At 43.9% G+C, this 27,969-nt stretch overlaps 1 protein-coding gene across 2 annotated transcripts; it reads left to right on the plus strand.

Annotated features, from left to right (window-relative positions):
* Nucleotides 1–4,149: 4,149 nt before the first annotated feature.
* On the plus strand, nt 4,150–27,476 carry GHITM (growth hormone inducible transmembrane protein). Of its 2 annotated transcripts, none has more exons than XM_075934803.1 (9): nt 4,150–4,307; nt 5,765–5,918; nt 8,247–8,346; nt 10,952–11,063; nt 12,525–12,666; nt 14,554–14,662; nt 23,771–23,959; nt 25,081–25,258; nt 25,921–27,476. In XM_075934803.1, the coding sequence occupies exons 2-9, from the start codon at nt 5,787–5,789 to the stop codon at nt 26,006–26,008; spliced, it is 1,050 nt and encodes a 349-aa protein (XP_075790918.1). In that variant the 5' UTR covers nt 4,150–4,307; nt 5,765–5,786; the 3' UTR covers nt 26,009–27,476. The 2 variants fall into 2 exon arrangements, with proteins under 2 accessions (XP_075790918.1, XP_025045398.2); XM_025189613.2 differs by having other exon boundaries at nt 4,206–4,329.
* Nucleotides 27,477–27,969: the final 493 nt, after the last annotated feature.

A 27,969-nucleotide genomic window follows, 5' to 3' on the forward strand; every position in this document is an offset into this window, starting at 1 on the left:
ACTCCAAAAATGAGGAGTACAGGATCTGCTGAAAAAGTTCCCCGCTGTGGGCAGAAACGTGGCTACACCTTACTTTCATTTTCGACACTGAGCCTGATCGGCACAGCGTCGGAACATAAGTATACAAATGAAGCCCGGGATATTTAAATCCCAGGCTCATTTGCACTTCTGAAGTGCTTGATTTGCATCCCTCTGTTGGCAGAGGGATGCAGTCTAGACACAGCCACAGTGTCTACACAGGCACTGTGTCACCCTGACTATGACATCAGGCCTGTGCCTCTCAGAGGTGGAGTTATGATGGTGTAGTAGGGCACTTACATCAGTGGGAGAAAGGGCTGGTCTACACTACATAGCTAAGTGGACATAAGGCATCTTATATAGAACAAATTATGTCAGTGTTTACACTGCAGCCTAAGTGAATCTTTTTTCTGATTAAGGGTAGGTTTTCTTCAGCAGATTTTATTTGGTATTGTGCCAAACACTCTCCTTCCTCCTAATCACCCACTAAAGCTGGCAAACACATGTACCCAAGGCTAGGCCTGCAATTGACACTAGCTATGCAACAGGGGCAGGGAATAGGTGAGTCCAAAGTGCGTCTTTAGTGCTCATTTGGGATAGCTTGGCTCTACGCAGCTCCTAACAAAATCCTACAGGTCAATGCCACACTTTAGTTGACACGGCTACCCAAAGCTTATTAATAAACGTCTTATGGATGTATTGGTCCTTATTCTCTGAACATTAATAAACCCACAGATGTAGTTCTCATTATTTTATTTCTTACCATAGAGCCACTAATCCCAGTTTATCTTACTATATATTTTAGAAATGTATCTGTCTGTCTGTGAGTCCATTTGTTCAAGAATTCCTCCAAAACAGTAAGAGCCAGGACCACCAAATTTGGTATGCAGCTTCCTCTTATCGTAACTTAAATCAAGATCAGGGTTTTGTTGTGCCAGGACAATGGGATGTCGGTGGAATGTGATTGTTTCACATAAAATGGAAGGGGAAGAGTGTGATAGCAAGGACTGTTATACTCATGTATAGCTAGGGGAGGGGGGTAGCAAGCACAGGGAACAGTTATACTAACGAATGACAACAGGGGGACAACAAGCATCCCAGAAAGCAGCCTCTGGCTGGCAGCACGGCCTTGTCACCCTGCCTATTGCAGGGAGTTTCTGATGGGTGCTGCACAGCCCCTACCCCTGAAGAGAAGACAGTGGGTGCACAACACAACCCTCCTCCACCACCCAGGACAGCCCCAGCAAGAAGGCAATGGGTAGGCTGCGTGGCCCGTCACCCTGGGCTGGCCCCAGGAAAAAGCTGCCCCATTCCCTTCTCTAAGCCCCCCAGGCCCTCTTCTAAGCCTCTTCCTCCCCCCCCACACACATTTCCCAGCCTTCTGCCCTGAGCCTCATACCCCTTCTGACTCTTCCACCCCTTACCCCCTTTCTAGAGTCCCATTCTGTACCCCCAACTCTGATTTCTGCACCCCTCCAAACTCCGTGTCCTGAGATCCTCCTCACCCACATTAATTCTAGACCCTGCCCCAAACTCCCACTCTTCTGCCTTGAGCCCCCACATCCCCAAGTCCCTGCCGTAACTCCTTCATCCCCCACACTCCCAGTCCCCTGCCCTAAAGAATCTGAGCAACACTGGGTAAATCTTCTAATACTTTATACTGAACAACTGAATTCATTGACATAAGAACAGCCATAGGGGGTCAAACCAATGGTCCAGCTAGTATATTGTCTCTGACAGTGGCTAGTGCCAGATGCTTCAAAGCAAATGAAGAGAATAGAGAAATTTCAAGGGACCCATCCTCTGTTTTCCAATCCCACCTTCTGGCAGTTGGAGGTGTAGAAACAACCAGAGCATAGGTTTGCATCCCTGATCATACAAATAGTTGAAGATTAGGGTTGGAAGAGACCTCAGATCATCTAGACCTACCCCCTGCTAAAAGCTGGACCAGCCCCAACTACGTCAGTTTGGCTAATAGCCATTATTGTCCATTAATTTATCTAATCCTTTTTCAAACCCAGTGATACTTTTGGCTTTCGCAAACACATACACACAGAGACAGGAGTGTGTGCGCACACACCACATAGATAGACAGGACAGTGTGTTGTGTGAAGTACTTGCTTTTGATTGTTTTAAACCCATCAGGTGCGTCTGGACTGGCAAGATTTTGCGCAACAGAGGCCGCTTTTGCGCAAAAATTTGCCAGCTGTCTACACTGGCCGCTTGAATTTGCACAACAGCACTGACGTTCTAATGTAAGAATTCAGTGCTTCTTGCGCAAGAGGGTCAGTGTAGACAGGCACCTTAATTTTTTGCGCAAGAAAGCCCGATGGCTAAAATAGCCATTGGAGCTTTCTTACGTAAAAGCGCGTTTATACTGGACACGGATGCTTTTGCGCAAAAGCACTTTTTGCGCAAAAGCATCCGTGCCAATCTAGACGCTCTTTTGCGGAAATACTTTTAACGGAAAAACTTTTCCGTTAAAAGTATTTCTGCAAAATCATGCCAGTCTAGACACAGCCAGGGCTTTCTCTAAACTACATCCCTTTTCTTGAAAAAGGGATGTAAATTAGACACTTCAAAATTGCAACTGAAGCCGGGATTTAAATTTCCCGCTTTTGATTTCCATAATGGTGGTCACAGAGTTTTTTCCGAAAGAAAAGTGGCTGTTTAGACAGGGCTTGATCGAAAATATCCCCCTCTCCCTTTTTTTAAAGGTCCTCTACGCATTTTTTCAGGAGTGTCAAAATACTATCAAGCTGGAGGACTTATTATTCTGACTCCTGTAACCCTAATTGTACGCGGAATAAGGGAAGTCGGAGGAAAAGTGCTCTATTTCAAAATCAGTGCTGTGTAAACTCTCCCTATTTTGAAATAAGCTATTTCGAAATAAGATACACAATTGACCTAGCTCAATGCTACGTCTACACTGGACCCTTTTCCAGAAGGGGCATGTTAATTTCAGAGATCGCAATCGGGAAATCCGCGGGGGATTTAAATATCCCCCGCGGCATTTAAATAAAAATGTCCGCCGCTTTTTTCCGGCTTTTAGAAAAGCCGGAAAAGAGCGTCTACACTGGCCCCGATCCTCCGGAAAAAGCACCCTTTTCTGGAGGATCTTATTCCTACTTCAAAGTACTTATTCCTACTTATTCCTACTTTGAAGTAGGAATAAGATCCTCCGGAAAAGGGCGCTTTTTCCGGAGGATCTGGGCCAGTGTAGACGCTCTTTTCCGGCTTTTCTAAAAGCCGGACAAAAGCGGCGGACATTTTTATTTAAATGCCGCGGGGGATATTTAAATCCCCCGCGCATTTCCCTATTGCGATTTCAATAATTACCATGCCCCTTCCGGAAAAGGGGCCAATGTAGACGTAGCCAATTTGTATAGCCTATTTCGAGTTAAGTCCTGCAGCGCAGATGCAGCCTTGCAAGCCAGAGATAGTGACTGATCAGTCCTCAGCCACACTCAGGGTGCTCTCCACTGCACTCTTAGCTAGACACAAACTAAGCAATTTGAGCTACGCAAATAGCTTATTTTGAGTGCACTGCGAAGCAGCTTATTTCATTTGCAATCACCTGCCATCCCGACACACCCCTCACTCCTCATGGCACGAGGCTCCCAGCGCCGTCGGAAGAGCGCGCCCCTTCTATTTCGAAATAACGGGCTTGTTTGGAAGGCGGGGCATCGCCATTTCGGGATACACGGCAGCGGACGTAGCTCGCCTGACGCACCTCGGGGCAGTTTGCGCTGCCTGGGAGCAGCCTTCTCCTCTCGCCTGTCAGAAAGCGGGGGAGGGAGCCACAAGGATGGAAAACTGCCAGGGCCGCGTCGCTCCAGCTTCCCACCGGCGGAAGGTTGGTGCCCCGCAAGCCACGGGGCACCAAACCCCCCACGCCGGCCACAAGCGACTCCGCGCCGTCGCTCAAAATGGCTGCCGGCTGCCTTTCCCTCAGCCAAGATGGCGGTTTCCGCCTTCCATGCTCTCACTCGAGGCTGCTACCGCCCCAGACCCTGCGCAGGGTTCGCGCTTGCGCAGAAGCGTCCATGCCACACTGAAGAGGGCTTCTTTGCCCTGAGTCCGTATGGGAGGGAAATAATTTCGCTGCCCGCATCCAATATGGCCGCGGAGCCAGGCGGAGCCACCGGCCCTGTGTCGCGTCAAGATCACGTGCGGCGGAGCCAGCCACTCAGCTCTGCCGCCGGCGGCTTCCCCCGTGACCGTTTTCGCGAGTGACGCACAATTTGTGCTCGCACACACGGCGGGGTGTCGGTGCGGCGCGTGGGCAGGTGAGGGGTCTCGGAGCCGGCGGTGAGCCCCGCCCGTTAGCGGCGCCCCCTCGTGGCGGAGGGGGAGCTCCGCCCTGCAGCGCGGGGGGTGCGGAGAGGTTGCCCCCCTTTGGCGTATGGCGATGCAGGGTCCTGGGGAGAGCGGGACGCTTAGGCCGTGCCCTGGGGAGGCCTCGAAGTCTGGCCGGGATGGGAAGGACCCTAGTGGTGTGGGAGACGGTGGGGCGGGGCCCAGGTCCCAGCCGTAATTCGCCCCCTTTGCCCTTCGTGCCAGCGTCCCCCCAAATAGTTCCCGGCCTTCGGGGCAATGCGCGGTGTGGTCTGAGTGGGCGGGCAGGGGGTGAACAGGCTGGTCTCTCTTCCTCACTTCCCACCCGACAGTCTGGCCAGGTTCTCAGCTCTGTTACTTTGGAGAGCTGATGGTATCGGTTATAAGCAGGTGTCTTGTGGGGTATAAAGGCCACCAGGTTTATTTGGGCATAAGCTTTTGTGGATAAAAAAAAATCACTTCTGTCAGATGCATGTGTCAGTTTGAGACTTGGTATGGGAGGCTGTGGGGAGGCAGGAGCTGGTGCTCACAAGGAGCCTGGTGTCAGGCTTCACCTGGCATTTCAAAGTGGCAGCACTTCATGGAGCCCCAGGTCAGCAAGGGAGTCCCCAGCTGACACCAGGCTCCACATTCTTTTCAAGCACCCCCTTCTCTCCTCCCTTGCCCTCCTGGCTGCTCTTTCTGATAGAGGCAGCAAGGTGGGGGGAGAGAAGCATCTAGTCAACTAGTCCTTCACATCCCTAGTTGAATGTAAAGAAAGCTGGTTTTATGCTATCCAGTTCAAGTCTTTGTTCAGGCCAAGGGAAGCTGTAAAATTTACGTATGAAGGTCAGTTCCACACTCTGAAGTTGGCTTATGAAATTCCTCTGTAGGAGAATGGCTTGTTTAAATCCATTTCTTACACTGCAATCCAGCATGGGGTCAGAAATAGCAGAGTTAGAGCAGCCCCTGCCCGTGGTAGTGGCGGTGCTCCAGCTGTCAGCCCTCAGTTAATCAGTTAAACTTAAAGTTTAACTGGTTAACTCACGAAGCAGGATTTTACATTCCTAATCTCAAACCATTTGGACTGTCATTGGTTATGATCACGTGAGAGATTGTTCAGATAAGTTAGAGGAAGAAAAATCTTCCCTCTTATGAGAATTTTGATTCATACTCCATGCTCACAAGGGGAATCAATTTCTTGTCTTTCTAATCTAGAGTGTGTGCTGTTCCAACTCATCTATATCTGTACAGGCTGTATTTAACTTCAGAACATCTTGTAGTTGCTGAGTTGTTTTTAATACTACAGTACTTGATAATCAATACAATTAATTTTCTGCTACATAATGGGCAAATACTCTCACTGCTTTATTTGTGATTTTTATGATAGTAACCATATCCTAAATAATCTCCTCTTATGCCGTTACAGGAATACTCATTGAATTAGTAGCATGCTGGCAGCAAGATTAGTGTGTCTACGGACACTGCCATGCCGGAGTCTCCGTCCTGCATTTTCACGGGTCTTCCCAACTTTGAGGAATTCCAGCATAAAAGCAAATCAATGGACCCTGCAACCTAACCAGGTAAGGTAGCTTTTTTTTAAACGTTGATGAGAAATGCTTATAGAAAAGGTCTCAAATTAGGCCCATGAAGCCATTTCCATGCTTACTAGAAGGTACATTTTGGTGCAGATGAAAATGTAAGTGAGCTAATTGCAATGCCCAACTTAATAAGGCAACAACACTTCAACTTCTTATTGAAGCAACAACCTACTGTAAAATTAGGTTTTTAAACTGGCTTTCCTCACAGACTGGCTCCCGCCTGCCACCTCTGCAGCAGCATGGGAGAAGGTGGGTATTCCCAGGAAGTGGGGTCAGGAGCACAGTGGCTGCCAGCTCCACCTCTGGGGGCTATCGAATAGTCGTGTAACCGCTAAAATTTTGAGTGGTTAGATGACTATTCAATTACACGCTATCTAACATCCTTAGAACTGAGTGGTATTTCTTGCATTGCCTTCCTATTTAAATGTCATGTGCATCTTGAATAACAGCACTTATTGGAGATGTTCAGATTAGGAATGTAAAGGATTAACTGGTTAATCAGTAGCCTGTCTGGGCTTGAATAGACTCCCCACTGTGCTTGGCCATGCCCACCATGTCCAGGGGACTGCTCCAGCTTGGCTGGAGCAGCTCCTCACCCACATCACAGTGGCAGTCAAAAAAGGAAACAATGTTGTGAATTTATTAAAAAAGGGAGAGATAAGGCAGAGAATATTATATTGCCTCTGTATAAATCTATAATATGCCCCTATCTTGAATACTGTGTGCAGATGTGGTTGCCCCATCTCAAAAAAGATGTTAGACTTGGAAAAGGGCAATAAACATGAGTAGAGGTATGGTACAGGTTGCATATCAGCAGGGATTAATAAGGCTGGGACTGCTCAAGGTAGAAAAAGGGCAGCTAAGTCTGCGGGGGTATGATTGAAGGTCTGTAAAATAACTAGTTTAGAGAAAGTAGATAAGGAAGTTAGGGATGTCAACATGTAGTCCATTACACATTTAACCAGTAAGCTTGGGCCTATTAATAATGTTGACTACATGCACTCTCTCCACTCCTCTTTGTAGCTTCTGTTAGAGGTTGGGGGGAGGGTGGCGCCTCCCCGCTGCTTCCCACAGAGGCAACAGCTGTGGGGGGCAGCGGGAGCCAGCTGTTAAGCCAGCCCTCTGTGCATGCTAGCTTCCATGAAACTGCCTGCCCAACCTCTCACACAAGCAACGGGGGGAGCAGGGCAGGAGGGAGCTGGTGCACGTGTAACTGCTAGGTATGTCAGCATTCAGTCATTTAAATGAATAACCAAGAAACCTAGACTTGTTGGTTAATCCAAATGACCAGGGCTCGACAAATTATACAATCTACTCGCCCTAGTAGATTGTAACCTGGAAGAGCTGGGTTCCGGCGATCTGCGCATGAGCAGTTTGCCGGACAGTGCGGCTGGCGAGCCCTGCAAATGACTATCTGCAACCTTCTCCCCCCACCCTTTGCACTGGCTCCATGGAGCTACCTCCCCACCACCATGCCCTCCTTCGCGCTGCCACTTTTGTATCAAAGGTAGCAGTTTGGGGTGGGGTGGGGGACCCTGAGCTCCCGCAGACAGGGGCTGCTGCTGCTGCTGCTGCGGAGCAGCCTCTGTTCGTGGCGGGTCTGGCCTCAATGTAGACAGATGCTGACGCAGCAGAGCTTGGTAATCTTAAATATAACTCCTTTTTTACTTATACTATGAAATAATGCAGTTCACTTGTTTGATGTTTGTATTGCTATGCACTGAAACAATTGTTGCTGTTATTCTGTAGCTACTGCTTGTAATTATGTAAATCTTTATTCTAGGACTGGGTGGGCAAAAGGGCCTCCATGGCCAGGACTCGGCCTGCCAAGTGGTTTAATCCATCCCATGGAAGTCCTGCTGCTCCCTTGCCCCTGGGCCAATCAGGGCCTAGAGCTGGGGGAGGGTGAGGCACTTAAGCTCTGCATACCAGAGGGCAGGAAGCGAGACAATTCACATGATCCTTCAGACCCTATTGGCCTAGTGGGTTGGGGCAGTGTGTGAAGTCTCCTCCCACTGCCAGGGGTGCGGGCACCTAGTGGGAACCTCTAGCTGTTCAGAACAGCTGTCAGTTCTCGGAGGGGAAGGGCACAAATTTCACGCATTCCCCTACCCCCAGACCAATCTGGGTCTGTGGATGGGGAAGCATTGAAGTATCTTGACCCCGCCCCTTCTGCCTGAGGCTCTGCCCCTACAATGGCATCCCAGGGCCACTTCAAAAATTTCTGAAGTGGCCTCCAGTTAAAAATTATTGCCCATCCCTGTTCTAGGGTCTTTTTAACTGTCTTTCCTTTCTATCTGATCATAATAGGGGTATGCCTCCAAAGCAAAAATGGGAGTTCGGCGAGGAAGAACTGATCAAGAAATTAAAAAAGCAGCTTTTGAGCCAGCAATGGAAACTGCATTTAAAGGTTTTTTTTCTAGTATTCAGAATGTTTGAACACACATTGTTAAACTTATTTAAAATAAATCAATTTAAAATCATTGACTTAGTTTGACAAAGTGTCAATTAGTGATGTAAAATCCTGGTTAATCATTTAACTGATTAAACCTTAGGATTAACTAGTTAACTAATTAAGCGGGATCCTTCATGGAGGGACTGGCAGCAGCTTCTGCTCCTGCCCTCCCTCCCTTCCTCCCTGCCCGCCCAGAGGGCAGCTCCCAACCTCTGTGGGATTGGAGCAGCCCTCTCGCCAGAGTGGGCCATTCCTGGGTTCCGGTTACCCATTCCCATCCGTAATGTCAATTATGCTTTTGAAAATAAATGTTTTAAAATTGATTTTTATGCTTCTCTGTGACATGGAGCAATTTCTTGTTTAAGTAGTGATAACCAGGGCTCACCAAGCCATGGCGAGCCCCACTCGCCAGCTGCGCTGTCCGGCGTTCTGCGCATACACAGATCGTTCTGCACATGCGCAGATTGCCCGAACCCGGCTCTTCCGGGATGTAATTTACTCACCACAGGCGAGTAGATTACATAGATTGTTGAGCCCTGGTGATAACCATTGTAAAATTGTAGAAATTTCTTAAGACACCTCTTTTAATCATTCATACATCAAGTGGTAAGTTTCTTAATAAGTTAAATATATTTTTAAGAAGCAGAGATATTACTTTTATATGTAGGATTTATATTTGTGGAGTTGCAATATCACTAAATTATTCTCTCTCTCTTATAGATGGGTAATCAAAGGCAAAAAGGTTAAGGGAGTTTCCCAAGTCGTATAGTATGTTAGTAACAGAATTCAGATCTAGTATTAGTGTAAAATTGAAGGTGGGGGGGTGGGGGTGCAGAAAGAAGGAAAATAAATGAAGTTCTAGTTCCAGGGTCTGCTCTTCCTGATCAGCTACTCTCAGCTTGTATAATTTTAAAAAATAACTATTTGCTTTTGAATTGGCAAGGTTTTAAACAATCACCTCAAGTGACTAAAGAGAACTGGCTCAAACTGAGCCTGAGTGTCAACAAGTATAGTTCAGTTGAAATCACTGAAATTTGAGCCAGTTTACAGTCCCAGTTGGACTTGTATGGTCAGAACTTCTGTGGTCTGGCATCCCCATGGGCGCTTCCAGGTTGGAGCACTCACCGTGGGGCAGAAGGGAACTGGGCCCCACACTCAGCAATTCCTCCCCTCTTTCCCAGAGCTTCCAGAGCACCACAAATGAGCTCTTTGCAGCACTTCAGAATCTCAGGGAGGGAGGAGGAGTTAGGGACAAGAGGATACTTGAGGGAAGAAGCAGGGTGGTTACAGAGTCCTGAGTCTGGTGTGGCCAGGAGCACAGCCCCTGCAGCCGGTGGCAGCAGAGGGGCAAGTATTGACCAAGTGGGGACTGGAATGTGAGTGCTCGGGAAGGAAGAGGCAGGGTAACTGTGGAGCCCTGCACTCAGCCGCAGAGGCTGGGAGCAAAGCTCCGCAGGTGCTGGCAGTCCTGGCCTCCAGCCTTGGGGCTCCCTGGACACCATGACGTTCCTCCCTCCTCCACTACCCCGAGCTCTGCTCCAGTCCCCATTTGGTCAATACTGTCCCCTCTGCTGCCACTAGAGAGCAACTCCTGGTAGCCAGCAGCAGCAGAGGGGCTGGCATTAACCTCCCCTGATCTGGAAAATTCCCTGATTCAGGACTGGCCAGATCCAGAGGTGCCAGCATTTGTAGTTAGCAAGAAGCATATAGCATTGGAGAATGTAATCTACTGTCATAATGTAAGCAAGGCAGATGCCAAATGTGCTAGCTTCAGATACACATGAAGTTCACATCTCTGCTTATTTAAATATGGATTTGCCACATAGACTACAAGGTGGTTACTGTACACATGCACTCTGGAGCTCTGTTTACATCAAATCTTTAACAAGAATTCTTCTAATTAAAAACAAACCATGCAACTGGAAATAAGAAAAATTGCTACTTCTCATCTTACAGCAGTGTCAGTAACATCAAATTTCAGGTCTTTCTGATGAATTAAAAATTTGTTAATGGTTGTCAATTGAGAATAGGTTTAGAAACTAATGTTGAGAGGGCATAAGGACAAGAGACCTGATTTTTTTTTCTCTCTCCTGTTTTAATGAAGAAACTAAACTAGCGATATGTTCCTTTCATCTAACTAATCAGTGAGTGACAATGTTCTTGGGTTTTTTTTCATTCTTTGATTTTGTTCCACTTCATAGTCTTCGAAGTGGCTGTTTCCTATGGTAATAAGAGAAACTTAAAACATAAAACATTTTTCTTAATCACATTGATAGCTAGCTGTAATTTGAAGCAGTATCATGTTCCTTTATAAATTTAGTTTCATATGGAAGAGAAGCAAGTAGTGTGAGTGACAAGTTCCTATAAAATGATACATTAACAGGTAAAGCTTTTATTTCTTTGGACATTCAGTTTTATAAGTCTTGAGGTTTTTTCCCTTTCAGGTTTGTTTGTTTGTTTGTTTTATTATATAAAATTAAACTGAAATTGGAAAACTGTTCTACTCAGTCCCCAGAAAAAACACTTATAGAAGTATTAATATTTATTTTCTGTTCTGCAGTTGACCAGATGGGAAGATGGATTGTTGCTGGAGGGGCTGCTGTTGGTCTTGGAGCTCTGTGTTATTATGGAATGGGAATGTCCAATGAGATTGGAGCCATTGAAAAAGCTGTGTAAGCAAAATATCAGGCTCATTTCAAAACAAGGCTAGATCAGTTGAAACTCGCCTTTACTCACATACCAATTTCTCTTTAACCAGTCTCCTCCTGTGCACACGTAGTTCTTATGACTTTAAACTGATTCTTTTTAAAGAAAAATCCTGGTTTCTGGCAGAAAGCATTGATTTTTACATATAACTTGAAAACAAATGTTAAAGCTTTGGGTATACATGTAATTTGGCTGACTACTATAAATATCCCACCTTCTATCTTGCAAACTTTGCATGTTTTTGCTTCCTGCCCCTTCTAAAATTGTATCTGTCTTCTTGTCTGGGAAATGTTGTGAGTTTTGATATAGGTAGATGGTCTAATTTCTGTGAAAGTGCTAGTTAAAGCTACACTACCTAGAGTCCCTGTGAGACCCTGTTCAGGAAGCAAAAATAGCTGCTTGAATTTGCCAAGAGCTATAAGAAAATTTAAACATTTTAATAAGATCTTAACTATTCCCTATCTACCTGTCTCTTGCAAGCACTAACTTACAAAATGTTACCCGCATGACACACTCTGTTCCATGTCTACATTGGAGGTGGAGCAGCCTGGCTAATGAAGCCTTCCAACAATGAGATGTTTAAAAATTATAAATGTGTGGGCTTCATTAGAAGGAAATCTTACACAGTTTAGTAAGTTTATCACAAGGTTCAGAATGGAAGGAGATAGGAAAGAAGCAGTATTCCAAGCTTCATGTATTCATACCTTGTGATGACTCTCATTGGCCTCCTATGGTGCCAATCTTCAGAATACAATTGGCAACCTTCTCTGTTGTCATTTAGGACACATTAATATGAATGGGGAAAGTTTGCACTTCTCAGGTTGTCTGCAAATTTATGTGGAAAATAGTTTGTAAAACAGAATGTGGTAGAAAACATGCATAACTGTTATAAACTTCCACTAGCTGGAAGAAAGTCCGTCCTTCATAGAATTTCTTTTTTAAACATAGTAATGAAGAAGCTGTTCATAACTAAGGTTAAATTTCTACGCTATTCCTTATCTCGAAACATAGCTAGTTGCGATCATTTTTCTTGTGACTTAGCAATTTGTGAAATTTTAATTAAATTACTTATAATCATACATATACTATGGGTATGTAGACACGGGTGAAAGGAATGCACCCAGGAAGTGTAAAACTGCTTTCTTGTAAAATAGCTGCATTTATTGTAGAATGTCATCCCATGCTTAACTACTATAGTTCCATGAAAGCAACATAATTTTGTGCCTGGTGGAAGGGAAGTTACCATATTTTAGGATTTGTTACAGATTGTGACAAATATCTCTAGCTTGAAAGTTGCATGCCACTGTAAGATGGATTTCATTACTTTTAAATATTTGTAAGTTTGAATCAGAACTAAGAATAAGTGGTGAGATCAATTAAAACATGAAAAATAGCCAAATAACTATTTATAATTTCATCTCTTTCAGTATTTGGCCTCAGTATGTGAAAGACCGAATCCGTTCTACCTACATGTATTTTGCAGGAAGTGTTGGTTTGACAGCACTGTCTGCTGTAGCAGTCAGTAGATCGCCTGCACTCATGAGCCTTATGATGAGGGGTTCTTGGCTGGTAAGGTTATACAGGCTTTCTCTTTAATCACCAAAAAGATTACTTCAAAACATGGTTTTCTTAATACTAACTTTTGGAATCTAAGACATTAAACTTTAGGGAATGTGTCTAGTTGTCTTAAAGCTGCCCTAATCACTTGGTACCAACAGTACAGCAATATGTGTTTCTTTGAATAAGGTGCATCTACACATTTCTGTTTGGTGTTTTGGGAGTGGGGTAAAAAAAGAAACTTCCTCCTCCGTACTCTAGTGTACAGGTTGTCACAGGAAGCGAGCTGCTTCAGTGATCCTCCACCCTCAGCATGATGCAGCAGACTGGTTAACAAGTTACACAGTTTAACCGGTTAATTTTTTAAATGGGATTTTACATCCTTAATGCTCAGCCACATCCTTTGGAAGTCTTGAGATGTGTGTGTCCTGCTTGTTCCTCCCTGTGAACATGCACGTTGGCATTTGTGCATGTGTGGACTATCTGAAAATTTAGTATTAAATGACATCTGTACCAGATTTTTCAAATTCATTTATCAGTTGTGCATTTTTATAGCAATGATATTGGGTCCAAATTTCCAAATGTTCAGGCTGCTGTAAATTCTACTCCTGGGGCAATTCTACACTATTGCACAATGCAGAATCTTGCAAGATTTCTGGCTGCCACTAGAGGTCGCTGGATTCTGCAGAGTCCAGGGCTCTGTGAGCAGAGCACCACTCTTTGTCAGAGCTGGGAAAATGAAGATAAAAGGGCAAAGAAGGGTTAGGCTGCACCCCTGGCAGGACAGTAAAGTGGGGGCAAAAAAAGCCCTGGGGGATGCTGCTGCCCTGCAGGGAAGAGAGTGCGGCTGTCTGGGGGCTGCCCTGTGGCAACGGGGGGGATGAGTGGCTGGGCTTTGGAGGCTCCCACAACGCCCTCAAACACCCCCCCCTAATTTGAACTGGGTTGTTGTAGGGATTTCTTTAACTCTCTACTCCTGGAAGAGTCTTTTTTGCTGTTGTCTGTGTTGTTGGCTAGTATTTTGAAATAACTTACCAAAATGATTGAAACTGGAATGACTGTTTGGACAAACAAAGAGCAAGAGAATTTTGCACAATTTTTAATTACACAAAGTAAAATGTCCAGGTATACATACGTGAGTATCAAGAGATGTATGTTCAAAGGGGTGGCTGATAATATGCAGAGCATGTGTACTGAAAAGGGGAAATTTGGATAGTTGTGTAAATGTCCTGTAAGGTGGTTTTGGTAAGAACAAACCAGAAGTAGCAGCTAATGGTCTCAGTCAACCATCTAATAGCTGCTAGGCCAACAGTCCTGTTCAAGCAAGAAGCAGACAAGTTGAGCAAGACATGGTTTGGAAACAAATGGGAGCAGGGACAGATGGTATTTGCATGGGGCTTGGTAAGAAGGCATGTACAAGGACAAATGGCAAAGCTTAAATATTTTATGTACATGAAACATCATAAATGGTGATACAGTGAACCATTATGGGACACCTTTGGAATTACCCAGTCAGCTGCTTCCGCATGTGTGTGTTTGGTTCCCTGGCATATCTTGTACTGGAGGGCTTTTAGACATGCAGCACCAATTGGCATTCCACTTGATTTATACATTCCTAAGATTTCGTGGGTAAAAAAATTTTACTTCTCTGGGGCTCTGCTAGAATGAGTGCTGGATCTGGGCTACTGTGTGAAGAATAGTTGTGGAAGTCAGTTAACTGTGTTTGTGCTTCGCTTTGTGTGCAGCCTTCTGCTCTTGAAAGATAATTGTGCAGAGGGGTATTACTAACTTAAGTTAGTAAAGAAATTAATATAAACAATAGGACTTTGGAGGCAGAGTAGTGAAGTGTGTACATCTGTGTGCTCTTGAATTCTTATATGGTAATACTTTATATTGCAGGCAATTGGTGCAACTTTTGCAGCTATGATTGGTGCTGGGATACTGGTTAGGTCAATATCCTATGAAGGTAATCCTGGTGCTAAACACCTTGCCTGGATGCTTCATGCAGGTTGGTGCATTTAATGTTCTGTGTCAGTTCTCAGTTGCTTAATATCAAATACTGTGTCTGTGGTTTGCTAAAGATAAACCTACTTTTAAAGGGGAAAATAAGTTTTGTCTCCCAAAACTTTAATGACACAACTGTTGTTTTTGGGGAGGCTGTAACTTCCTTTTAGCTCTCTTCATTCCTGTTCATAGCACCTTCTGTGCGGCTGTTAATGAATATTCTTCAAAATGCCTTCCATACTTTGGCTAGGGTTTATGGGTCAGTTCTGCAGATGTCTTTTGCCCTAAGTATGCTATGCAGCATCAGTTGCTTGGACATCACTGTGCTCTTATGTATAAATGAATTGATAACGAATCCTTCATAAGGTTAGAATGGCTATTAGCATTGGTATGTATGCTGTGCGTTTTCTCTCTTGCTATTATTCATAGAATAGTACTGTAGATATCTGCATTCTACAGACTTGTCTTTCCACTTGAGGAATCCTAATCCTCTATTCACTGTACTAAATTGCTACGGGACATCTAACCATTTCCAAAAAATGCTACCTGAAAACAGGTGGGAAACCTTTTTTTGGATCGAGGAACACTGAACCACAGAAAAATCAGTCAGGTGTGACACGCACACACCTCACAGACATGTTCCCTGATGGAGAAGCAGAATGCAGTCCCCACATAACCCTTGCAAAGCTAAACCTAGGGGGACTTGGGCTAGTAGATTTTTGTGGGGCAGAACTTTACTGCACCAGCCATGGGAAGAGGGAGCAGCAACACATTGAGCTGTAGAGATGTCAATGTGTAGAGGACTACATGATTAACCAGTAAGCCTGGGCTTATTGCTTAATCCTGTCGACTACACTTGTTCCCCTCCACTCACTGCCTCTGTAAAAGAGGCAGCAAGGGTGAGAGGAGGTGGGAGCTGGTACACCCCCACCCCTACACCCCTACGCTGCTACTCCTGTAGTGCAGAGGGTGAGGGAGGCGGGCAGGAGCTGATACATGCAAGGAGCTGACTTTAAAGCCAACTCTTCACACATGCCAGCTCTGTGGACTGTTCCCTGACTGTTGCTGCTTCCGACCTACTTCAAAGCTGGTTTCCCCCAGCACCAGCTCCGCGGTGCTGCCTGTGCCCCTCCCTATACTGTTGCTTGTAATAGCCTTCCTTGTCCCGCTGCCTGCTGCGAAGCAGCATCTGTCTGCGATGGACCTCGGGCCCACTGCAGACAGAGGCTGCTCCGCAACAGCAGTCTTTGTCCATAGTGTGTCTGGGCTTGCCATGGACAGCAGCTGCTCCGACATCCCACAGAGCATCCTCTGTCAGAAGGCAACTCGGACCTCCCATGGATAGGGGCTGTTGCCATCCCATGCTGCTGCCTCTAATAGAAAGGGGTGGCAAGGGGCTCCCCAGGAGCGCAGTGGCTGCCAGCCCCACCTCGGACTATCGAATAGTCGTGTAACTGCTAAAATTTGATGCAGTTACACAGCTATTAAGTTGCATTCTATCTAACATCTCTGAACTGTTTCCTCCCACACCAGGCAGACCTTGTGGGTCGGATCTGGCTCTCGCTTGCCTGAGTCTGGCCACATAACTCAGGGCTCCTCATTCTTCCCCTCCCACGGTGAAGAACCTGGTGCTCCAGCCCCATGGGAGGAGCTGCAGGGGCAGGGTTGTGGGGCCAGAGCACCATCATGGGCTCCCCAATGCTATGGGGAGCCCCAAGCCTCGGGGTCCAGATCCAGCCTCTGGGACTTAGGTTCTCCATCCCTTAAAAGAAGCCAAAGCTTGTCTTTCTGCCATGTTGGTTAAATAAAAATTGAGGACCTGGTGGCAGCATTGAGTATGTGAATGCACCAGACTCTCCAAAGGTCAGTGTAAGAACTTGAGGTGATTTCTTAAAATGACTCTGATTGACCAGAAGTTCCTGTTGACCTTCAGTAAATTTTCAGTAGCTCAGTAAGAACGTGGAAATAATGATCAACAATCAATAATTTCTATTTCATTATTATTAGAAAAATGGAACAAATGTTTCCTTGATATTAAAAAAATAATTACTTTAGATACCTCATTTGCAGTTAAGAAAGCAAGGCTGTTCCTTTGTTTAGTTGAAGGGACTTTAAAAAAAGATTGAAAGACTTCATTAAAAGGAATTTTATAAGAGCACTCAATGTATTTTTGAAAATTTTAAAAGAATGACCCCCAAAAAAGTTCCGCTGCCTGTTGATTATTTTCAGTGAGGCCCAAGAGAGAAATTCTTCAAAAGAGCAGATGTGCTCATGCTTCCTTCTTCGTCTTGTGTACCCTGTTTCTCTTTCTTATCACTTTTGATTTCATGGTCAGAGTTGCTAATACAGGTAAAGCATCTTCTTGAAGAGCCTGAGAGAGCTTTAATTATTTCTAAAATATAAAAAGTACACTCAAATTAACATATTAAACAGAAATACTTCTCTGAGAATGCATGTTCAGCTCAAACCTACAATAAATACCACATTAGTACATACCATTATTTTCATCTTCTAGCTCTTTTCAATTTACCAGCTGAATGATTGCTTTATGATAGCATGGCTGTGTAAGTATCATACTGGTCCTAAGCACCTCATCAGCAATCCTATGGCATCAAGTTGTGTAAATCAATGTGCAGTATAGGGATATTAAATTTTGATTGATCAGCTAATCGAGTAGTCGATGTGGAGGCACTCGCTATCCCAGCCTGCAGCTCTTACTTCATTTTAAAGGCAGAGGTGCAGTGGGGACTGATACAAAGGTAGCAGTGGGGGGAGGGGCAACTAGTTGGACCTCCCTTGTCCAACACCCTTGGGACATGATCAGTCCTGAACGAGGGGTTTGCAGGACCGGGGAGGCCCCTCCCATCATGGCCCGTACTGCCTGCTTCTCCTGGCTAGAGCTCCAGCCCGGTCCCACTGCTCCCCAAGCAGGGGCTCCATGGCTGCTTCTGGGGCTGGAGCTCTGCAGCACCCCACGCAGACCTCCCCGCCTCCCCAAAAAGGCTTCTGGCTGAGTTGCTGCTTCTCTCACCACTCCTTCCTCATGGCCCAACTTCCCTGTCCCTGGCCTCTGTGGTCCAGGAGCATCTGTAGTTCTGCCAAACCAGGGAGTCCCAGGTAAGGGAGGTATAACATGTAGTCGCTTACATCCCTAGTGCAGTATAATATTTCTACAGTTCTGATGGGGGCAAATAAGGCATAACTTGAATTATATCTTATGGTTCACTCATTTGCACAATAGTTTTCATAACAAGAGTTCATCATTCTAGTAACATGCTGTCAAGGCTGATTCCCCATTCTGGCCCAATGAATGCAAAAATGGGGGCCCGCAAAAGTACCCCAAAGCCTTATCTTTCCAGGCTTTGGTATAAAACTTCCCCCCCAAAAAATCTTAAAAACCTAGATTTTTGGGGATAAAATCCGCTGCCACCATCAAGAGCTTTTCTACCCACAAACAGGTGGACACTTGAAACCAACCCTAGGGCACCCCAGCTCTTTTCCCCAAAGAGCTTGAAAAAGAAAAGAGAAAATACGAATTGCAGTCTGTGGTAGCTGCCCTCTAGTCAGAGGCATGCAGATCCCACAGACAGATTTTCCAGGACACAGAACTAAACCAATATCGGGTTAATAAAAAGGAAAGAACTTTTATTATCAAAACAATCCTCCTGTTGCGAGCATAATAACTAGATGGAAAAAGTCACCAATTAACATACTCATGGGGACTCTCATGGGCTGAAACTTAGCTTCAAAAGAAAGGAAACCCATTTCTAAATATACAGACATCAGATTCCCATTCCAAAACCATAAAACAATAAAACCTAACAGATTTATCTAGACTTTGCCCTACTTACAGATGAAGTCTTTTCTTGGAGAGGGACATGTTGTGTCCCCCCCTCAGAATCTGGAGAGTCAACCGCCCAGGGACAAAGGAGGGAAGAACCAAAAATTCCTTTCTCCTAGTTTGAAATCCCTATCTGCATTTCTATTTTCTGACTGCTACCTGTCTAGGAACAGTTAACCCTTTAATCCCCAGGATGCTGCCCATCCCTCATGGTCATGACACATGCAAGTGACTGAAGTAAGCCAATTACTCAGTGTTGTCACAAAATCATCAGTGAATAATCTGTTTTTCATGTATAAGTGGGAACACCACCAGTAATGCCCACTCTGATATGAATACCATCTAGTTGTGTACTTTGTATTGAGTATTCTTACATCAAATCATAAGGTTGAAAAAGACCTCAGGAGTCCATCGAGTCCAACTCCTACTAAAAGCAGGACCAACTAAATCATCCTAGCCAGGGCTTTGTCAATCTGGGATTTAAAAACCTCTAGGGATGGAGATTCCAGCACCTCCCTAGGGAACCCATTCCAGTGCTTCACCGCCCTCCTAGTGAAATAGTTTTTCCTGATCTCCAACCTAGACCTTTCCAACCACAACTTGATACCATTGCTTCTCGTTCTGCCATCTGTCACCACTAAGAACGGCCTCTCTTTGGAACCCCCCCCTTCAGGTAGTTAAAGGTTGCTATCAAATCCCCCCTTATTCTTCTGTAGACTAAATAAACCCAAATTCCCTCAGCCTCTTCTTGTAAGTCAGGTGCTCCAGCCCCCTAATAATTTTTGTTGCCTTCCACTGGATTCTCTCCAATGCATCCACCTCCTTTCAGTAACAGGGGGCCTAGAATTGAATGCTATACTCCAGATATGGTCTCACCAGTGCCGAATAAAGGGGAATAATCATTTATTTAGATCTGCTAGCAGTGCTCCTCCTAATGCACCCTAATATGCCATTTGCCTTCTTGGCTACAAGGGCACACTAACTCATATCAAGCTTCTTATCCACTGTAATCCCCAGTTCCTTTTCTGCAGAACTGCTGCTTACCCAATTGGTCCCCAGCCTGTATCAGTGATTCTTCCATCCCAAGTGCAAGACTCTGCATTTGTCTTTTTTGAATATAATGCAGCTTATGATGGGGACTAATTTAGCTACAACTGCTCAAGGGATCTTGGAGTCATTGTGGCTAGAACTCTGAAAACATCCACTCATTGTGCGGCAGCAGTCAAAAAAAAAAAAAAAAAAAAGCAAACAATGTTAGGAATTGTGGAAAAAGGGATAGAGAATAACACCGAGAATATCTTATTGCCTCTATATAAAACCATGGTAGGCCCACATCTTGACTACTGCATACAGATGTGATCACCTCATCTCAGAAAGATGTATTGGCATTGGAAAAGGTTCACAAAAGAGCAACAAAAATGATTCGGGGTTTGGAACGGGTCCCATATGAAAAGAAATTAAAAAGACTTGTACTTCTCAGCTTAGAAAAGAGGAGATGAAGGGGGGGAGGATATGACTGGTGTGGATATGATAGTCTATAAAATCATGACTGGTGTGGAAAAAGCAAATAAGGGAAAATTTATGTATTCCTGCAATAAAAGAACTAGGGGTCACCAAATGAAATTAATAGGTAGCAGGTTTAAAACAAACAAAAGGAAGTCTTTCTTCACTCAGTGTGCAGTCAACCTGTGGAACTCCTTGCCATAGTATTTGGTGGAGACTAGGACTTTAACAGGGTTCAAAAAAGAGTGGATAGGTTCCTGCAGGTTAGGTCCATCAATATGTGTTAGCCAGGATGGGTAGGAATGGTGTCCCCAGCCTCTGTCTTAAAATCATAGAACTGGAAGAGACCTCAGAAGGTCATCAAGTCCAGCCCCCTGCTCTAGGCAGGACCAATTCCAACTAAATCAACCCGGCCAGGGCTTTGTCAAGCCGAGACTTAAACACCTTTATGATGGGAAGCAGTGGAGTCTCCTAGGTAACCCATTCCAGTGCTTCACCACCCTCCTAGTGAAATATTAGGAAAAACTATCCAACCTGGACCTCTCCCACCACAACTTGAGACCATTGCTCCTTGTTCTACCATCTGTCACTACTGAGAACAGCCTCTCTCCATCCTCTTTGGAACCTCCCTTCAGGAAGTTGAAGGCTGCTATCAAATCCCCCCTCACTCTTCACTTCTGCAGACTAAACAGACCCAAGTCCCTCAACCTCTCCTCATAGGTCATATGCTCCAGCCCCCTAATCATTTTAGTTGCCCTCCGCTGGACCCTCTCCAGTGCATCCACATCCTTTTTGTAGTGGGTGGCCCAGAACTGGACACAATACTCCAAATGTGGCCTCACCAAAGGGGAATAATGACATCTCTGGATCTGCTGGCAATGCTCCTCTTAATGCAACCTAATATGCCATTAGCCTTCTTGGCTACAAGGGCACACTGTTGACTCATATCCAGCTTCTCATCCACTGTAACCGCCAGGTCCTTTTCTGCAGAACTACTACTTAACTGGTTGGTCCCCAGCTTGTAACTATGCTTGGGATTCTTCCGTCCCAAGTGCAGGACTCTACACTTGTCTTTGTTGAACCTCATCAGATTTCTTGTGGCCCAATCCTCCAATTTGTCTAAGTCACTCTAGACCCTATCTCTGCCCTTAAGTGTATCTACCTCTCCCCCCAACTTAGTGTCATCTGCAAACTTGCTGAGGGTGCAATCCATCCCCTCATCCAGATTATTAATAAAGATATTGAACAAAACCGGTCCTAGAACCGAACCTTGGGGCACTCCACTAGAAACCGACCGCCATCCTGACATCGAGCCATTGATCACTACCCGCTGGGCCCGGCCTTCTAGCCATCGTTCTATCCATCTTACCGTCCATTTATCCAATCCACATTCCCTTAACTTGTGGCAAGAATATTGTGGGAGACCGTATCAAAAGCCTTGCTAAAGTCAAGGTATATAACATCCGCTGACTTCCTCATGTCCGCCGAGCCAGTTTCCTCATCATAGAAGCTAATCAGATTGGTCAGGCACGACTTGCCCTTTGTGAATCTATGCTGACTATTCCTAATCACTTTCCTCTCATCCAAGTGCCTCAAAATGGATTCCTTAAGGATCCCTTCCATGATTTTTCCAGGAACCGAGGTAAGACTGACTGGCCTATAGTTCCCTGGATCATCCTTCTTCCCTTTTTTGAAGATGGGCACAACATTTGCCTTTTTCCAATCATCTGGGATTTCTCCCGATCTCCACGACTTTTCAAAGATAATAGCCAAAGGTTCCTCAATGACATTTGCCAACTCCCTCGGTACCCTCGGATGCACTAAGTCTGGACCCATGGATTTATGTACGTTTAAGCTTTTCTAAATAGTTCCTAACCTGTTCTTTACCTACCACGGGCTGTCCATCTTCATCCCATCTTGCGTCACTTAGCGCAGAAGTCCAGGAGCCGACCTTGTCCGTGAATACAGAGGCAAAGAAAGCATTGAGTACTTCAGCTTTCCCCACATCATCTGTCACTCGGTTACCTCCTTCATCCATTAGGGGCCACACACCCTCTCTGATCACCACCTTCTTGTTAACGTGCCTGTAGAAACCTTTCTTGTTATCCTTCACATCCTTAGCCAGTCGCAATTCCATTTGCGCTTTAGCCTTCCTGATAACCCCTCGGCATTCTCGAGCTATACCTTTAAACTCCTCCCTGGTCATTTGTCCAAGTTTCCACTTTTTGTAAGCTTCCTTTTTGTGCTTAAGTTCACCAAGGAATTCCCCTGTAAGCCAATCCGGTCTCCTACCATGTTTGCCTCTTTTGCTACGTGTCGGGATGGTTTCTTTCTGTGCCTTCGGTAAGGCTTCTTTAAAATACTGCCAGCTGTCCTGGACTCCTTTCCCCTTCATGTTAACATCCCAGGGGATTCTGCCCATCAGATCTCTGAGGGAGTCAAAATCTGGTTTTTTTGAAGTCCAAGGTGTGTATTTTACTAATCTTTTTTCTTCCTTTGGTCAGGATCCTGAAATCTACCATCTCATGATCACTGCTTCCCAGGTTGTCACCCACCTCTACTTCCCCTATTAGTTCCTCCCTGTTTGTGTCAAGAAGTTATCCCCAACATTCTCCAAAAACTTCCTGGATTGCCTGTGTACTGCCGTATTGGTTTCCCAACAGATGTCAGGGTGATTAAAGTCCCCCACGAGAACCAGGGCCTGCGATCTGGAAGCTTCGCTCAGTTGTCCGAAGAAAGCCTCATCTACCTGATTTGGTGGCCTGTAGCAGACACCAACCACAACATCACTGCTGTTTGCTCCTTTAAACTTAACCCATAGACTTTCAACAGGTTTTTCTCCCTCTTTTTATACTGGAGTTCAGAGCAATCGTAGTGCAACTCCTCCTCCTTTTCTCCCCAGCCTGTTGTTCCTGAACAGTCTATACTCTAAATGAGTGGCAGGAGAGTATCACATGAGGATTACCTGTTGTGTTGCCTCCCTCTGGGGCATCTAGCATTGGCCACTGTTAGTAGACAGGATACTAGGCTACGTGGACCTTTGGTCGAACCCAGTATGGCCATTCTTATGTTCTTATTTCCTGCAATTTGTTTGTTAAACGAGGTCTGTCATCTGAAGCCCTTTCTTAGGAAACTGACGTGTCTCTGTGAAGGACTTGTATTCACAGTATATATCAGAGAGAGCATTTATCCTCTTTCTTCTGCTTTTTGTAACTCCTGAAAGGTTAGTATTATTTGACACGTTAAATGTCCACACACTCAATTTTCTGTCCAGATGGAAGAATTGCAAATGTCTCACTGAAAATGTATTAATGGGTTCAAGTGACACTACTGCTTATTTTCAAAGCAATATTCGTTAGAATCTTAATGCGGAGTTGCAGTTTATGTGGATTTCAGAACTGCTAATGTGATAATATTGCATATATGTATAGCTACTGCGTTTACTGGCTTGTATGGGACCCACCTAGTATAGTGATCATAAAGCTTGGCATACAGTGAAGTGTAATACTGTTGCTGTAAGTTTGCGGCATTGTACTGAATATCTTCCGCGTCATTTTCCATTGGATCTTCCTTTTGCAAACCCATTAAGCTCAATAGGATTCAATATAGTGTTGAATAGTGTGTACATTAGTACAAAGTTTGACCTATTGATTCAGTGATGTGGCTGAAAAACACTCTGGGATAGGACATTTATCTTTAGCAATTCAATATATGCAGCGTTGATCATAACTACATTTTCCAAACTTGCTTGTCTTTTTCTTCACTTAGGAGTCATGGGTGCGGTGGTGGCTCCATTGACCTTGTTGGGTGGTCCTCTGCTAATCAGAGCTGCTTGGTACACAGCAGGAATTGTAGGAGGTCTCTCAACTGTGGCCATGTGCGCACCAAGTGAAAAGTTTCTGAACATGGGAGGACCACTTGGAGTAGGCCTGGGCCTTGTTTTGGCTTCTTCAGTTGGTAAGCAAAATACTGTTTTGTTGTTAGACTCTTAAAAGTCAAAAATAGTGCATAATTCGGTGAGCTATCTTTACAATGAAACTGGCCTTGACTAAGAGTTATACCCAAAAGTACCTGGCTAGATGGTATTTCAGAAGCTGATATCTTCACAGCAATTCTTCTGGATTTAGAATCTCTGATCTAGTCTGACCTGTATAATAGCAGTCCTAGAACTTTCCAAAATAATTCCTAAAGCTGATCTACTAGAGAAACTTCCTATTTTGATTTAAAAAATTGTCTGTGGTGGAGAACCCACCACAACCCTTGGTAAATTGTTCTAAATGCTTAATTCTCTCAATCTCTGCATTTACACCTCATTTCCAGTCTTAATTTGTCTAGCTTCTGCTTCCAACATTGTTTGCATTATAGACTGGTACCAGAGCAAGTTGTCTTCATATCCCTGTTAAAATAATGTTTTTGCTGGTTTAAAACCATGCCATAAATACTCTCCATACAGAATACTGACAGATGTGGACTTCATAGATTTTTTTTTTTTTACCGTAGATATTTTTTACACAGCAAAAATACAGCATAACACAGCAAAAAACTGTAGTGGTGTCTATTAGTAGCAAATATTAAAATTGCCAAGTTAAACTTAATTCAGATTAGCTCTTAAATGTATTTTCTGTATATTCTGATTTTGTAACATACTTGATAGAATTGCTTTGTGAAATGATCTGACATGGAAGTATTTCATATGAAAATGGGTTTTTGTTTCACCCACTAGGTGAAAAGATATTTTAAGGAAACTGTAAAAGGAGTATGAGTTCTCATTATTTAAATTAAAGATGGATAGTTAAACACTCAAGTCACAAAATGCTGAAGTGAAGGTTGCATGTGGACCTCATTACGCTTGTGCATTATGGTAGTCTAATCATATGATCATTAGTGTTCGTGTCTGCTAGAATCCATTATAGTATTTGACATATACAAGAAGCATCATGAAAATGTAAGCATTCTTGCAGGATGCTCTTTGCATGATTTATAATGTATGATCATGTTCTTTCTCAATTAATACTAACCGCTTCATACATGCAACACAGAGGCTTGCTTTTAACACCTTTTTTGCACATTTATTTCAGGATCTATGTTCCTGCCTCCTACATCTGCATTTGGAGCAGGGCTGTATTCTGTAGCAGTTTATGGTGGATTGATCCTGTTTGGCATGTTCCTTCTGTATGACACACAAAAAGTTATCAAACGTGCAGAGACACACCCAGTTTCAGTATATGGAGTGGCAAAATATGACCCCATTAACTCGTAAGTGATCTGATAATTTTTTTGTGTGTAAAGCCAAATCTGAAATAAGACATTTTGAATGTCTGTTATATTTTTGGGTTGGAAAGGAATATTTCTGTTAGCCTTTTGATTCATGAGCCATTTTTTCTTGTATGTATAACTGACTCTAAAAGAAAAGGGAATAAGCTATTGGGAGGAAGAAAAAGTGAGTCTATCCAATGTTCAAACTTTGTTCTAAATCCTGGTTCCACTGACCTTATGGAAAGCTCAGTTGTTTTGGGACAAATCCTAGTTCCAATACGTTTTTTAGCTGTAAGTGCAAAATTACTGTGCATTTTTTATCCATCTATGGCTTAAATTTGGTTTGTCATTCCAGTTTCCAGGATATGATATAAACCAATGTAAATAAGAGCTGTCTGTCATAATTGAAGTCTGTAACAATTACAAGTTTCTGCTTGTAATGATCACACAGTTCATGTCAGAAAAATAAGATGCACATAAACAATGTAGTATTCCAAAAATCAAGCCATGTGACACTCAGGCCCTCAACCTGATTTATGTATTTTTTAACATTTTCTTAGTTTAATTTACTATAAGTAGAGTTAGAAGCAACACTGTCAGTCAATGTAAATTCATGACACTAACTGGCTTTTTTGTGTGTTTTTTTGTTTTTGTTTTTTTAGGTGTATGGGTATCTACATGGATACACTTAACATCTTTATCCGGGTGGCCACCATGCTTGGCATTGGTGGGAGTAACAGGAGGAAATGAATTGAGATTTTTCTTTTCAACCATCTGATATTTCACCAAACTCTGTCTGCTTAGAGAGTATGCCTAGTAAAAGTTAATCTGGTGTACAAGCAGCTGTCATGTAGACATCAAAAGTTTTACGCACTTCAATATTATTATTAAAGTGTTTCTGTACAACATGACTCTCAAGGATGCATTACCTAATTCTCATGTGAACAGGCCATATTTAAATTGCAGTGCAAACACTTGTACATAATTTGATCATCACAATGAGAGAAATATATTTCAGTAAATTATATTCTAAACTTTAGTAAACAAAACTGAATCAGTCTGCTTCACTGAAAGGTTTGACATCATTATTCTGGGACTATCACTTTGTGTCTACCATCATTGCATAATAAAAATAAACTAATCCCCTGAATGTAGAATCAAGTATACAGAAAGGGGCACATGAAACCTCGAGACTGATACTGGAATACGGAACCTTATGCTTAAACAGAAAGTGTTGGTGTTGAGTGAAAGCCATTGCTGCTCTTTGATGGCCTTGGGGTAATCTTTGTGAAAGGAACCAGAGCCCTGCTTACTAAAACTCGACTTTGTCACAATTGGTACCATTTTAGCATCTCAACTGAAATGTTAGAAAGGATTACAGTGAACACAGAGAAACACAAAGGCCTTGGAAAGGCAGTGTGGCACTGGTAACCAAGCTTGTACTCTTACTGTGTGTATTTGTCCTGTGGGTAGATAAAACTTCAGCACTTTTCCTGAGGACACTTGAAAAGTTAGTGTTCAGTGTGGCTGTAACGTTTCCAACATCCTTATGTTCGTTCTCTGTATTTGCCTTTGCACTGAACTTTGGGAACATCAAACTATTGTAGTGTTGGTTCCAGAACCAAAATATAATTTGGGCTATAATGTGTGTTTTGGCATATAAAAACAACTAGCTTTTTAAAATATTGAAATCAACTAAGTTGTGTTTGGTGGTGATCTGAGCTTGCAGTGACCAGTCCCACTCTGAACTCTGCCTAATGAGTGTACTGGAACAGCGGGAAGGCAAACTCTATTTTGTTTTTTTGACCTGTGTTCTCCAGGCCCCAGAACCAAGGACATTGGGCCGGTAATCCTTTAGCTCTTACCAAATTACTTCCATAAAATTGGTATTTTCTTGACCATATTTAACAAAAATGCCTCATTAATGTTGATGGTGAATTTCTACAACTATGTTCCATTGTTATAATACCATCCTTGATTTGTCAAATGCACGTTTTATAAGATGGGATAACAGGTAAGCCTGTGAAAATTTTGGGCACAGGCTATTTTTGGAAATCCTTATAGTTAAATGAGGCTTATGTAACTACTGTTGTACTCAGTCTAGTTATTAGTTTGGCAAAAATCAAATCCTCAATTGAGAAATTTATTTTATCCTTTCATCTGATTGTGTGCTATGTCTGTATCCTGAGTCCTGAAACAATAAAGTCCAAAACCAGCAGTTCATTTGTCTTTCGTTTCTCCTTTCAAATAATATTTTATGCTGTAGTTCACAGTGCTCGCTCTGTATGGAGTATCTGCATAATTGTTTGCAATGGATTCCACAACACTAGATTTCCATCACTGAGGGTATGTCTAGACTACATGGTTCCATCGACGGAGCCATGTAAACTAGTTTATCTGACATAGTCAATGAAGTGGGGATTTAAATAATCCCTGCTTCATTAAAATAAAATGGCCGCCGCACTGTGCTGACAATCAGAAGATCCGGCATAGCGAGGCTGTTTAGATGCGGATCAGTCGACAAGGGAAACCTTTGTCGACCACTCCCTTATGCCTCGTGAAATGAGGTTTACAGGAGCGGTCGACAAAGGCTTCCCTTGTCAACCGATCCGCGTCTAGACTGCCGCGCTGTGCCAGATCAGCTGATTGTTGGCACAGCATGGCGGCCATTTTTATTTTAATGAAGCAGGGATTGTTTAAATCCCTGCTTC

This window comes from Pelodiscus sinensis, chromosome 8, assembly GCF_049634645.1.
Source record: "Pelodiscus sinensis isolate JC-2024 chromosome 8, ASM4963464v1, whole genome shotgun sequence".
Taxonomy (NCBI): Eukaryota; Metazoa; Chordata; order Testudines; family Trionychidae; genus Pelodiscus; species Pelodiscus sinensis.